The sequence below is a fragment of the Myotis myotis genome, unplaced genomic scaffold (genome assembly GCF_014108235.1).
Source record: "Myotis myotis isolate mMyoMyo1 unplaced genomic scaffold, mMyoMyo1.p scaffold_m19_p_5, whole genome shotgun sequence".
Taxonomy (NCBI): domain Eukaryota; kingdom Metazoa; phylum Chordata; class Mammalia; order Chiroptera; family Vespertilionidae; genus Myotis; species Myotis myotis.
The window spans coordinates 4,931,079-4,943,017 of record NW_023416357.1 but is presented as its reverse complement, the minus strand read 5'-3'; the positions used below and the strand labels follow the sequence as shown (position 1 = coordinate 4,943,017).

Sequence of the window (11,939 nt, the reverse complement as noted above, 5' to 3'; positions counted from 1 at the left end):
TGTGTTTTAACCAAGGTCACCTCTCCGATAAAGGTTGTTTCCCCAGGTAGGGATTTTTCCCTGAAGTCAGGGAGGGGATAAAACTCCTTAACTAAGTGCCAGGCGGGTAGTTAATCACTTTAACTACAAACAATCATGCTTAAGCTACATAATCTTTACTCCCTGGAATGGAGATGAGAAAAGCCCTAACCTTTGCAATAGAAATTGACAGGATTAAAATCAACTGGTATAAATACGGATGTAACAAGACAATAAACACCAGAACTTCGCTGGAGATCCTGGCTAGAGATCCTGGCTAGGCTGCTGATCAACTGAACGCTGTCTCCGTGTCATTCCTTCTTTGCCGACTCCGTCCACACCTTTGGGGACCCCTGGACCTGCTGGGGTTGGACCCCAGCAGCATAGGAATTGAGAAGTTTGAATGCAGGGAGAAATGGGAACATTCCCCCCCTCTGAGAATGGAATTGTGTGTTGGGGGCGCGTGGGGAGGGAGTAACAAAGGACTTTTTTCTTCAACTACATCTTATTTTGCTTACAACCTCTGAGTCCCTTGCCTTTTTCCTTAAAGGGATCTATTTTTGCCTATAACATTACATAGAAAATTCAACTATTACACTAGACATAAACTTCAGTCTAAAGGAATATCTTTATTAAATGGGTTGGCTTCTAAATGAACGTGGACTTGGGCGATGAGGAATTCTCAACCAAATGAGGTATTCATATAAATGACTGAAAGAGAAATTTGGCAAAAGAAAAATGTGGAAACTGATAAAGTTATTAAATTGGAAAGCCCACAGAAAACTCTGCAACACACACATCAAAAAGTATTAAGTACTCAAACTCACATCTTATGTTCATAACCTGTAATTAACTTCTTGAGATGTGGGTGTTTTTAAAAAAAATCCTGAATACAGTTATTTTCAGACAAGTCCAGATTTATCAAGATAACCTGACCTGAATTACCTGCATAATTTAGAAGACTTCAAGTAGCCTCATCATTTAGATTACGTTCAGATCAAGTAGCCTAATTATACACTCAGGAAGGCGTTTCTTAGTCGAAAACTAAGAGAAAATGAAATGAGGAAAAATTTATCATCCTGCCCATATATTTAAAAAAAAAAAATTAAACTAAAAATGAACCAGGAAAGACATCTAGAATGAACTTACTATATAAGAGCTCTTACAAATTAGTAAAAAATAACCAACACCCCAAAACAAGATGTCATAAAAGAAAACCAACACCTAACCCCACCCCACCCCCCAAAAAAATAGTATTACTTTTTAACTATCCAATAAGCAAAGATTATTTCACCATTGCAAAGGTACAAGGAAATGAATGCTCTAACTTCTGGTGAGGTATATTTAGGGAGGCAATCAGAATGTTTTAGTGTTCTGACCCGAGTCCTACTACTTACAGGAACCCACAAATGTACAAAATAATTTGTGTATACTGCACAAATGTTTACTGCAAGCACCTCTACAAGAAAATATATAACTGAAATACTTAATAACAATAAAAACTGATATATGATAGAGTGGAATACTGTACAATTAGTAACCATATTGTAGAACACAGACATGGGAAAATGATTGTGAAATAAAGTGGATGACAGACCACCACATGCATGACCCAATTTTATTAGTTACTAGTATGTAGTATATATACTACTGCTGAGGATATATATATATCCTTTTTGCTGCAAATCATTCATAAGGAGATTAATTCAAATATTCTAGTACCTTCTAACAACTGCCTTGTATTTCTTCCTTTTACTATCAATAATTTATACCCACTGCTTCTAAAATGTTTGTAATTTACAAAATGCTTTCAATGCAAGTAATTTTTATTGTACCTTTTTGAGATGAGAAAGCAAGATCAGAGGTTGGCTTGTCCAAGGCTCATTAATTGGTGACTCAGAGACTCAAACCTCGTAAGATGCTCTCTTTCCTCCTGGTCAACCCTACTTCACCATCGGAAATGACTCTCAAAGCGCCTAATGCTTTGTTTTACTAGTAATGACCCAATAAATTTAAATTCCAGCTTTGCTAAACCAAAAAAAAAAAGTTTTTTTAATCCAAGAGGGCAGGCCTAACCCTTAAGTGCTCTAAATTTTTAGTAATACCAAATAAGCTTTGAACAGAAATTGAGTTCTAGGGATATTTTATTTAGAAAAAGATACTCCCAAAGCCACAAGATTTTAATTTTTTCTTTTAAATGCCACACTAATTAGATGTAAGATAGTCCTGAATAATAAAAGTATTTACACATTGAATACAAAATAAATATAAAATAACTGAAAAATTAGTTATCCAGTGATTCATTTTGCATTTCCACTGTTCACCTTCTGTTTCATTTTTCTTTGTCTTTTGTAAACCCTTTTCTTTCTTGCCTTCAAATCAACTTTTGGCTCTGGTTTTATCCACTGTATTTCTATAGGTTTTTCCTCAGCTGGTGTAACAAAAACATCTGCAGTGGGATCATGTGGAAGAATAGTCTTTGGTTCTTTCTTTCTCAGTTTTTGTGCCTCTTTAACCTGCTGTTTCTCCTTATATTTTGCAGCTGTGATGGATCTTATGACACGCCGATGCTAGAAACAACCAAACAAAAAAACACATTAGATGTTTTTGAAATATGAATAAACATTTTACATATGGTAGCAAGAACATAAACTTAGGACCTATTTCCCTTAAATCCTGGGAGCAATTTAAAAAAAAAAAAAAAAAAGTAATTTGCAAGACTGTATGCAACAAAACCCAAAGTCAGTTTCACAGTTAACAGAATAGTAATTACCTGACAAAAATTCTTTGGGCCAGACTTTTGGAACATGGAAGACCACTAAACAAAAACAGCTTACCATGTTTGGTGACTGGTAGTGAGGATTTTCATATAAAGTTGGTCCTCCAAAACTTCCCTGGAAAATCTTTATGAGATTTAAGACAAAGCGAGGTCCTATTTCTACAAGAGCAGCATCTTCTTCTATGATCTTTAATAAAAAGAAAACATTTCATTTTGGTTTGGATATACTATTCCTAAAAGGTATATTGGCTATAACCTCACTACAAATAAGCCTAAAAAACTGAAAATAAAATTAAGGTAGAGGTGAAACCCGGCAAGTGCCAAACCATCAGCATTTCTTGAAATATATTAGTTATAGTAGTTATCAGGAAAAAATATAAAGGCTTTTAAGTATTCTTTTAAAACTGAGTAATTTAAATTTGGTTCATATCCTGCTTCTCACAATGCATGCATCCTTGAAAACCACTGGTTAAATGTTTTTAAAACTGCGGTTACTGTAACAACATGTATTGAAGCACACTACAGGGGACCCTTTAAAAATTGTAATCAATTCCTAAGTTTTTATAAACCTAATCAAATGAAGTTAAAGGTATATAAAAGTATAGTACAGGGTCAAATTTATTTCTGAATGGCTACTGATTGAGGCCACTTCTGAACTACAAATATTAACACTGTGTATTGTTTCAGATATGGCTGCCCTCAGAGGTTAGGGAGTTGAGCTCCCTTTGCAAGGTACCCGGTATAACAACCCATGAAGAGCCCAGTCTGCTTCACATGCTGCCTGGAACCTTGGATGTTTTTCCACCTCCCCACCTCTCTGCAGATTTATTATCCTGCCAAATTCCTTCTTCAAGATTTTCAGAATCACCTCTCCTCCTGAATGAGTCAGTGTGACTCACCTAATAGGTCTCATTAAATGCCTTCTATAGAGATTGTTTTTCTAAGTTTTAACCCTACCCCACTTACTCCGCTTACATTTTACGGTGTCCTTTATAGCACCTAGCACAAATTTAGAACGCAATTGCTTCGTGGATCTTCAGACTATCTCCTTTTAAAAAAACTAAGTATATGGTCAATATGTAGTGGTATTGTTTGTCCTAATTTATTTCAAAATATAATTAAAAATTACTTAAGGCTAACCTGAAAGTTCCGAAACCATATCCTATTATCCAAAACAGTGAAAGTAAATACGTGGTCCACAAATGGTTGGCTTTTGGGATGGTAGCGTGGTGTACTAAAGATCTAGTGGGGGGAAAAAAGAGTATGTTAGTTCCTTATTCTACGATCCAACCCGTTTTAGTTTTAGATCGCTGAGTTAAGAAAAAGTCCAAAGGAAGATACCGATGTATAAAGTATTACCAAAGGTACTTTCTACTTACCTGAATTAAGAGTTCTTTTAGCAAAGCATAATGTGGTAATTCATCAAAAGCCTGTAAAAATAAAGTGAGCATATTAATTGTCAATAGCAAAGTGCTTTGTTTAAAACTGTTTTATGTTCACTAAACTGACTTATACAACTAACTATACCCTCGAGAAACCACCATGCAGAGTAAAAAGTTAGACTTCTTACACTAACTGCAAAACTTACAGGGTCAAAAGACAAAAGGGGCCGAGAACCTTTCAAACAGTTTCCAGTCATCTTTAGTTCAGCGAGGGTATGAACTAGAAAAGATTATATTAACAAGAAAAATAGTTATAATTTTAGCACAATTATTCCAAAAGTTTTTCAATGTTCTCATAAAATTTTAAACCGAGTCAACTTACTATTTTGAACTAGGAATTTAGCAGATGGTCCATGAGGTGAATTTGAAAGCCTGAAAAATAGGAAGAAAGCCTTTTAGTTAGAATCTAAAATGTAGCAAATGTTTACTTTGTATTTATAGTTAAAAAGATATTATAATGTGCTCATAACATTCATACATTTAATTTTTTTGAAGGTTTCAACTTTTGTGAAATGAGTTCACTTCATCCCCTGGCCCTGTCTTTTTACAGAAAAAAAAAAAAAAAAAAAAAAAAAGCCTGAAAGGCGTCTGTAAGAGGTACAAAGAATAAATCCATTTAAAGAACAAGTTCCACACCAATCTTACTTAATACATTCTCTTACCACATATAGAGATCTTGTTTCTTCTTAGCTTCAAAATAGATACATTTATTGCAGTTTTTCATCTCACAAACCTAAATGGAGCAAAGTATAAAGAAATGAAGTAGATAAAATGAGATCTACAGCAACTCAATGCAATGAATACCAATATTCTTCCAAAAAACTTAAGCAAATTAATGAGCTACAAAAGTCTAAATCTAGTAATTGTATTTACTCACAAAAAGAAACCTTTCCAATTCCTCTGGGTATTCTGCCCAAGGTAAACTCGATTCTCTGCCTGCCTCTGGTGTAAACATCTCCTCTTTTGGGCCCAGCATTTTAAAGTAAACGGGCCTCACTTGTGACTGCTGGGAACCTCTTCTTCTGACCGGTCATGTACAAGCTACAAAGACTGAAACAGATGCCCTAGGGGTGCTGCACACTGTAATGAGCCTCACTACTCGTAGGAAAATACAGTCCTTGTGGAACCAAACACATACTTGGTAATGGTAATTCTGATTTTTAACTCTTTCATTTTTTTAATTTTAAGATCAAGAAACTTAGGTTTTTTTCTTCTTCATTTATACTATCATTTCTGTGGTTTGGTCCTGTAAAATCACTCAGGGATTGGTGAAAAACAGAAGTGTACAAACCCTATTTTAATCTGAATTAAACCTCAACATCTTGAAGGTTTACAAAGTCACACTTGAGAAATATACAAAAGCAAACAGGAATAAAGTCCTGTAGTATTGTAGTAATTCATAAACTACCCGGTATCTGATGTAGTATTCATAAACTCTAAACTTTAAACCTAACAACTTAGAAAGTTCATAGGTCCAATGCTTTTCTGGTCTTGGAATAAACCCGGCCACACTGAGTTGACCATTTCCCAGTCCAGCCTGAGCTGTGGGAAACCCAGGCCCTGCTTTAGTCTCCTGTGTTCACCACTATTCTCAGGCTCTGCATGGCCTGCCGCCCCCGTAGCAGGCAGCTCCACGGTGACAAGGGGGCTGCTCTGCAGACACTGTTTCCACAGCACCTAATGCCATGACCTCGCACAGGTTCAAAAACGTGTGCTCAATGGATCAAAAACCTAACAGCTAAAGAAAAGTATCTTTAAGAAATTCTTCTAAGTTTTAACCTCATCACTACTTTGCAGTATCTTAAGAGCAAGTATGACATACATCACTCTACTTAACACACTGCGTACCGCTCAGGTTTCTCGTGTTTCGCGCGCCATCTGTTAGGACCGCTCACGAGTGTTCTCGTTTTTGACGCCCGTGGAAAAAGGAGCGAATCTAGATACTTACGTAAACTTTGTTTGGTCCCTCTTCATAGAGGAAAATGTTTTACGCAGTACCATACGCTAAAAAAGTACTAGGAACTTTAATTGTTTAATTGTTTTTGTAAATAAAAATGTTACTATTATTGAAAAACAACACCTAAAGTGCATTATGATGATTTAAATAACGTGCAGTTTGCCCCAAAACGTGCTGTCCCTGGCGTATGTCTTAGAGATTTCTATGCGGCACGCAATGTGTTAACACTGGCAAAAAGCTTTCTACAATGTGGGGTTTTAAAAATACTTTTATTTTATCTTATACATGTTGACTGTTAATTCTGTATGTGTACCCAAGTATGACAGAGAGAAGAATGACCAAGAAATAATACAGAAGCACTAAACTATAAGACGTAGACAGTGAGTACTATTAACAATGTAGAACAGTGATGGTAAACCTATGACACGCGTGTCAGAGGTGACACACGAACTCATTTTTTTGGTTGATTTTTCTTTGTTAAATGGCATTTAAATATATAAAATAAATATCAAAAATATAAATTTTTCAAATTCCTGACAAAATGTTAACTGGAAAAATTTTGGCACTGAAAAAGATATTTTTACTATGGTTGCAAATATCAAAAAATTTCTATATGTTACACGGCACCAGAGTTAATTAAGTTAGGGTTTTTCAAAATGCTGACACGCCGAGCTCAAAAGGTTCGCCATCACTGATGTAGAAGGTAGATTATTGAAGATTTAATAAAATCTGAGTATCTTTTATAAGGCAATGTAAAAGTCATTGAATAATTGACTTCCTAAATATAGTGTTCCCAGCATATTTTACTTTAATTACTTTCTAAAATTACCTCATTAATCACAAATAACTTATCTTTACGATCCATTTTAGTATCTATAAAAAGAAAAAAAGAAAAAGAAAGTAAATACAAGATTTCTAAGCACCTTCAATCAAATCACACATGCTTTCTAGAAAATTATTTCTAAAGTGTTTTTGTAATCTTTACTTTAATGCAATTTTGTCAATATTCAACATGATTAGATCTGAAAACACATGACCTCTTGAAAATCTTGATTCTTTTTAAATGTGAAAGTGAGTAATGAGCCCTGGCCAGATGGCTGGATTGGCTGGAATGTCATCCTGTGCACCAAAAGGCAATGTGTTTGACTCAGGCTCAGTGCCCATGCAGGAGGCAACCACGTGATGTTTTTCTCTCACATCAATGTCTGTCTCTCTCTCTCTCTCTCTCTCATTTCTCTCTTAAAAAAGTAAAAAAATTCTCAGAACTGAACACCATGTTCTAGGACTCCAGTTTACAAAACACTCAAACCAAAATTTGAAGTAATGAAAATTTAAGTATGAATCACAGTTGCTAAAGGAAACTAGTAAAACAAAGAATTTCGTATTATCACAGGAAAAAAGAAAACCGATATAAATTAAAATTTTTTCTTATTAGTGTCAGAAATCTGAAGATGTAGTAGCAGACCCAAGTTCAAGAAACACTAATTAGTAAAGAAAGACCTAAGTTACTATCTAGAATCAACACAGACACAGAAATACCTCCATGATGGCACTGGCCACAGTTCCAACCTTAAAACTAGATGTTCTTCACCTGCCGGTAAGACACCTCAGTGCTAGCCGAAACCGGTTTGGCTCAGTGGATAGAGCGTTGGCCTGCGGACTGAAGGGTCCCAGGTTCGATTCCGGTCAGGGGCATGTACCTGGGTTGCGGGCACATCCCCAGTAGGAGATGTGCAGGAGGCAGCTGATCGATGTTTCTCTCTCATCGATGTTTCTAACTCTCTATCTCTCTCCCTTCCTCTCTGTAAAAAATCAATAAAATATATATTTTAAAAAAAAAAAGATACCTCAGTGCTAAAAAGATTAGCTGGACACCGAGGAGGAGGAGGAGTCCCACCTAAAGGTGCCTGAAATCCTGCTCCAGGTCCATTAATCTGTAGATGAGGACAGTTGTTGTTGTTTGTAATTTAATGCAGAAAGCAACACATGGCAGTCCTGAGTCATTTAAAGGACAAACCAGGACGACTGAGAGCATTACTATGGAGGCATTTCTTCTGGACCTTCAAGAATGTTCCAGGAATCAGGATCTTTGTTTAAGAAAGTGAAGAGAATCTAAAATAATAAAAGCGTAATATGCTCATTAGACCGATGTCCTTCCTTCGGGACAAAACAGCAGCGGGCGGGCGGCACAGTGGGCAGGGGCCGAAGCAGAGGCAGCAAACGCCCCCGGCGGTGGGACGGGGCCAGGGAGGCCCAGGCCCTTGCAAGAATTTCGTGCTTCAGGCCTCTAGTGTTCAATAAAGTTTGCAAAGAATTCCTGACAAAATGTTAACTGGAAAAATCTTGGCACTGAAAAAGATATACTTTTGAGAAAAGAGTACTGGTTCTTGACCTCACAAGATTGAAAAACTGATGTGTGACTTGAACTGGAAATATGTAAACATGCACTTTTATGAACATAAAATTTTAAGTATGACATAAAGGCACCTGCTTTAGAATGAGGCATCAACATTCTTAAGTCTTGCATTAAATGTCTTGTTCTGAAATTTATTCCTCTGGAAGAAAAGATGAGAATCCGTTCCTTATTTTTCCACTTGCCCTAAAGAAAAATAAAATGTTAAAAGATTTTTAAATCTCAGAGTGAGCCTACCTTGTTTGTTTAAAGCTTCCAAGTAGCAAGACAACAATCCTGACCAAAACTTTAATTCAATCTCTCAGTAGCATTCAGACCTCAACTGCCACCCAGAAATCCTCTCCTTGGCTTCCTTCCCTTGTTTTCCTTCAGTGTCTAAAATTCCTCCTCCTCGCCGAAACCGGTTTGGCTCAGTGGACAGAGCGTCGGCCTGCGGACTGAAGGGTCCCAGGTTCAATTCCGGTCAAGGGCATGTACCTGGGTTGCGGGCACATCTCCAGTGGGAGGTGTGCAGGAGGCAGCTGATCAATGTTTCTAACTCTCTCTCTCCCTTCCTCTCTGTAAAAAATCAGTAAATATATATTTAAACAAAAAATAAAAACAGCCCTTCTCACCCATTACATTTCTTGTTTAAAAAAAAAAAAATTCCTCCTCCTGACTCTACAGATTCTTTCTTAGCTTCTTTTACTTCTGTCTCCCCAGGAGATTTCACATAATCATTCCCATAGCATGAACTGTCAACTCTACAAAAGGGTAAAGAACTCCGTCCAGTCCTACTAATCTCAAACTCAATTCTAGAATGCTAAATCTCAGATCTGGTCAATTCCCGTGTTCTTCCTTTTTCTGATGATGTCACCACCATCTCAGTCCCCCAGGCTTTGAATCTTCCTTGCCCTTATTCTTTCATCCCAGAAGCACTTCTAAATGCTGTCAATTTCCTTTGCAACAGCTCTTAATCCTTTCCCTCACCCACTCCTTCAGACCCTCATAGTCCTTCCTACTGCCAGTCTCCTAACTGGCTAGCCTTCCTGGCCAGGAGCCCCTCCAATAGACGTGGCTGACAGCACCAGCCTAACCTTAAAGCTCAGCTCCCATCATCCTACCTCCTAGGTTTTTCTAGACAAAGTCCAAAATGGCATAGCTTTCCAGTGGATTCTAAAACACATTTATATTTTCACCTCATATTGTCCCAAATCAACCCTACACTTTAGCCAATCGGGCTCTCCTTTTTTTTTTTGAGAGTGCGCTTATTACAGCTGCGGAGTAAAAGAAGGAAGGGCTTAAGGTAGACGAAGCCCCGGGAGAGAGACGAGGTGGAAATGCTGTGGCTCTCAAGAAACATTACGGGGAAGATACGAGCCGAGGTGGGGCCATGTGAGCTCACAGCCAGAGTCAGAGAAGGGGCCTTGAGACAGGTTCCGGGGTTGGCCCGGGATGAGCTGTTGCTGCCCACTGCGCCCCTGGTTCAAGTCCCAGGGGGTCCCTGACAGTTGGGGAGGGGAGGGGAGGGGCGGGGAGGGGAGGGGAGGGGGGGGGGGGGGAGGGCTCCTGGAGAAAGAGCACCTGGGTTAGTTGTTTTAATTCTCAGCGTTTCCCACACTTCAACACCCCTGATCGGTTTTCTCTTTCTCTCCCTTGTATAGTTCCCTCTCATTGCTGAATATCAGAATTCTGCCCTTACTTTGAGATCCAGCTCAAAGGCTAAATAATTTCTTTACGATCTCTTACCCTATATTATCCTCGGGTAAAAGTAACCTCTATCGTCTGTCCTTCAACGGCATTTTTCAAATCAAGACTCACTGATACCAGATTTCATATCAGATCACTGCGACTATCATATTCTTTCTTGGTCCTTAAGGAACAATGAGAGCACTAACATTTACTGAAAATATACTGCATTCTTCACAACAAAAAAGGTGATCACATTTCCTTCCTCTGAATAGGCAGATGAGAAAAAGAGTCCGGGATTTCACTGTAATTAATGACAAGGCTAGAACGTAAACTGGTCTTTCATTCCATTCCTAGGAGCTAACTCCCTCCGCAGTGCCTGCCCCTGCCCCAGAGGGCCACCTACTCACCACTGATGACGGACTAATCACGTGACCGCTTGAAACCCTCATTACTCTTTAGGGTACACGCTAAGCTGGGGGCACGGGAATTAACCAATCAAAAGCACTTCCTGTCTGCACAGTCTGCGATCTAGCGGCTCGCTTCCTTTAGAATAAAAACCACCAACTCAAATGAATTCTTTCGTGGGTCTCTTTCTAAACTCCAACGTTTCGGCGAAAAAGGAAGAGGTCGCGGTCCAGCGCTGCCATCCCAAGGCCGGGAACCTGACTCCGCACAGCGCCCGGCCCGCTGGCTGCTGATAAGTAAATCCCACCTCCCACCCTCGCTTCCGCCGGTTACCCCTCGAGCTACACACCCAACAGGTCGGCGCCGGCCGGGGCAACGCTGCTCGGCATCGTCCCGACCCCGAAGGGGTGGCGGTTCCCTTCCTGACGCGGAGCCGTAAGGGGGCAACGGGTCTTTGTTTCCCTCACATCGCTGTTCCTCTCTCTCCCTAAGAACCAACAAACATCCTCGGGTGAGGATTTAAAAAATACCGAAGTCCCAGTCCCAAGGACAGTCCTTTTCAAAGCACCACATGAGCTTCAGGACCCCAGCCGCTGGCTACGGCAGAACAGGGGAAGACTAGTTACTGTTCAGGGATATGGCCAACATCTCGAAACATCTTTAAGGGGGGCGGGGGGACTAGGAAACAGAACCGGAACCGAGTGCTCCCGAAGTCGTCGATTTCCCGCCGCCCCGTAAGAGCTCGGAAACCCGCACGGTCGCTCGGCCGGACGCCTCCCGGGGGCAGCCTCGTGCACGAGGGTCAGATGGGAACGCGGTGGCCGGTGCGGCCGGGAGAGCTGACACCAGCTCCCGCAGCACAGAGCCACTCGGAAGTCCGCACGTCCGTGGCTGGGTCGGTGACCCCGGGGAAGATGCCGGCCGCCGGGGAAACCCGGGGGCAGCCCTCTACCTTGCAAACGGGGCCTGGGATGCGATTCCTGTCTTCGTCCTCCGCTTCCTCTGCCTTGTCGCGCGGCTCCGCTGGAGGCCTGGCATCTTTTCCGTTCTTTCTCGGCCTCTTCGCCGGGACCGCCAGGCCTCCACGCCGCTTCCTCTTGGTGGCCGCCATCTTGCCGCGCCGCCCCCGCTCTGGGCCTTCCTTCCGGCAGTGCCGCTCGCGCCCCTTTCCCGTCTCTATGGTCCCGCGCGCTGGGCTCTGGGTCCTCCGCCAGCCTTTGGCGCCCTCTTCCGGTCGCCTCTCTAGGCCGCGCC

The 11,939-nt window shown here is 40.5% G+C and overlaps 1 protein-coding gene across 1 annotated transcript; it reads right to left on the bottom strand.

Annotated features, from left to right (window-relative positions):
* Window positions 1-2,144: 2,144 nt before the first annotated feature.
* On the bottom strand, window positions 2,145-11,936 carry BRIX1 (biogenesis of ribosomes BRX1). The gene is made up of 10 exons (XM_036308604.1): window positions 11,638-11,936; window positions 8,684-8,795; window positions 7,026-7,069; window positions 4,902-4,972; window positions 4,562-4,611; window positions 4,386-4,459; window positions 4,177-4,227; window positions 3,938-4,039; window positions 2,856-2,984; window positions 2,145-2,588 (listed from the first exon to the last, which is right to left on the bottom strand). The coding sequence occupies exons 1-10, from the start codon at window positions 11,794-11,796 to the stop codon at window positions 2,319-2,321; spliced, it is 1,062 nt and encodes a 353-aa protein (XP_036164497.1). The 5' UTR covers window positions 11,797-11,936; the 3' UTR covers window positions 2,145-2,318.
* Between the last annotated feature and the right edge of the window lie 3 nt (window positions 11,937-11,939).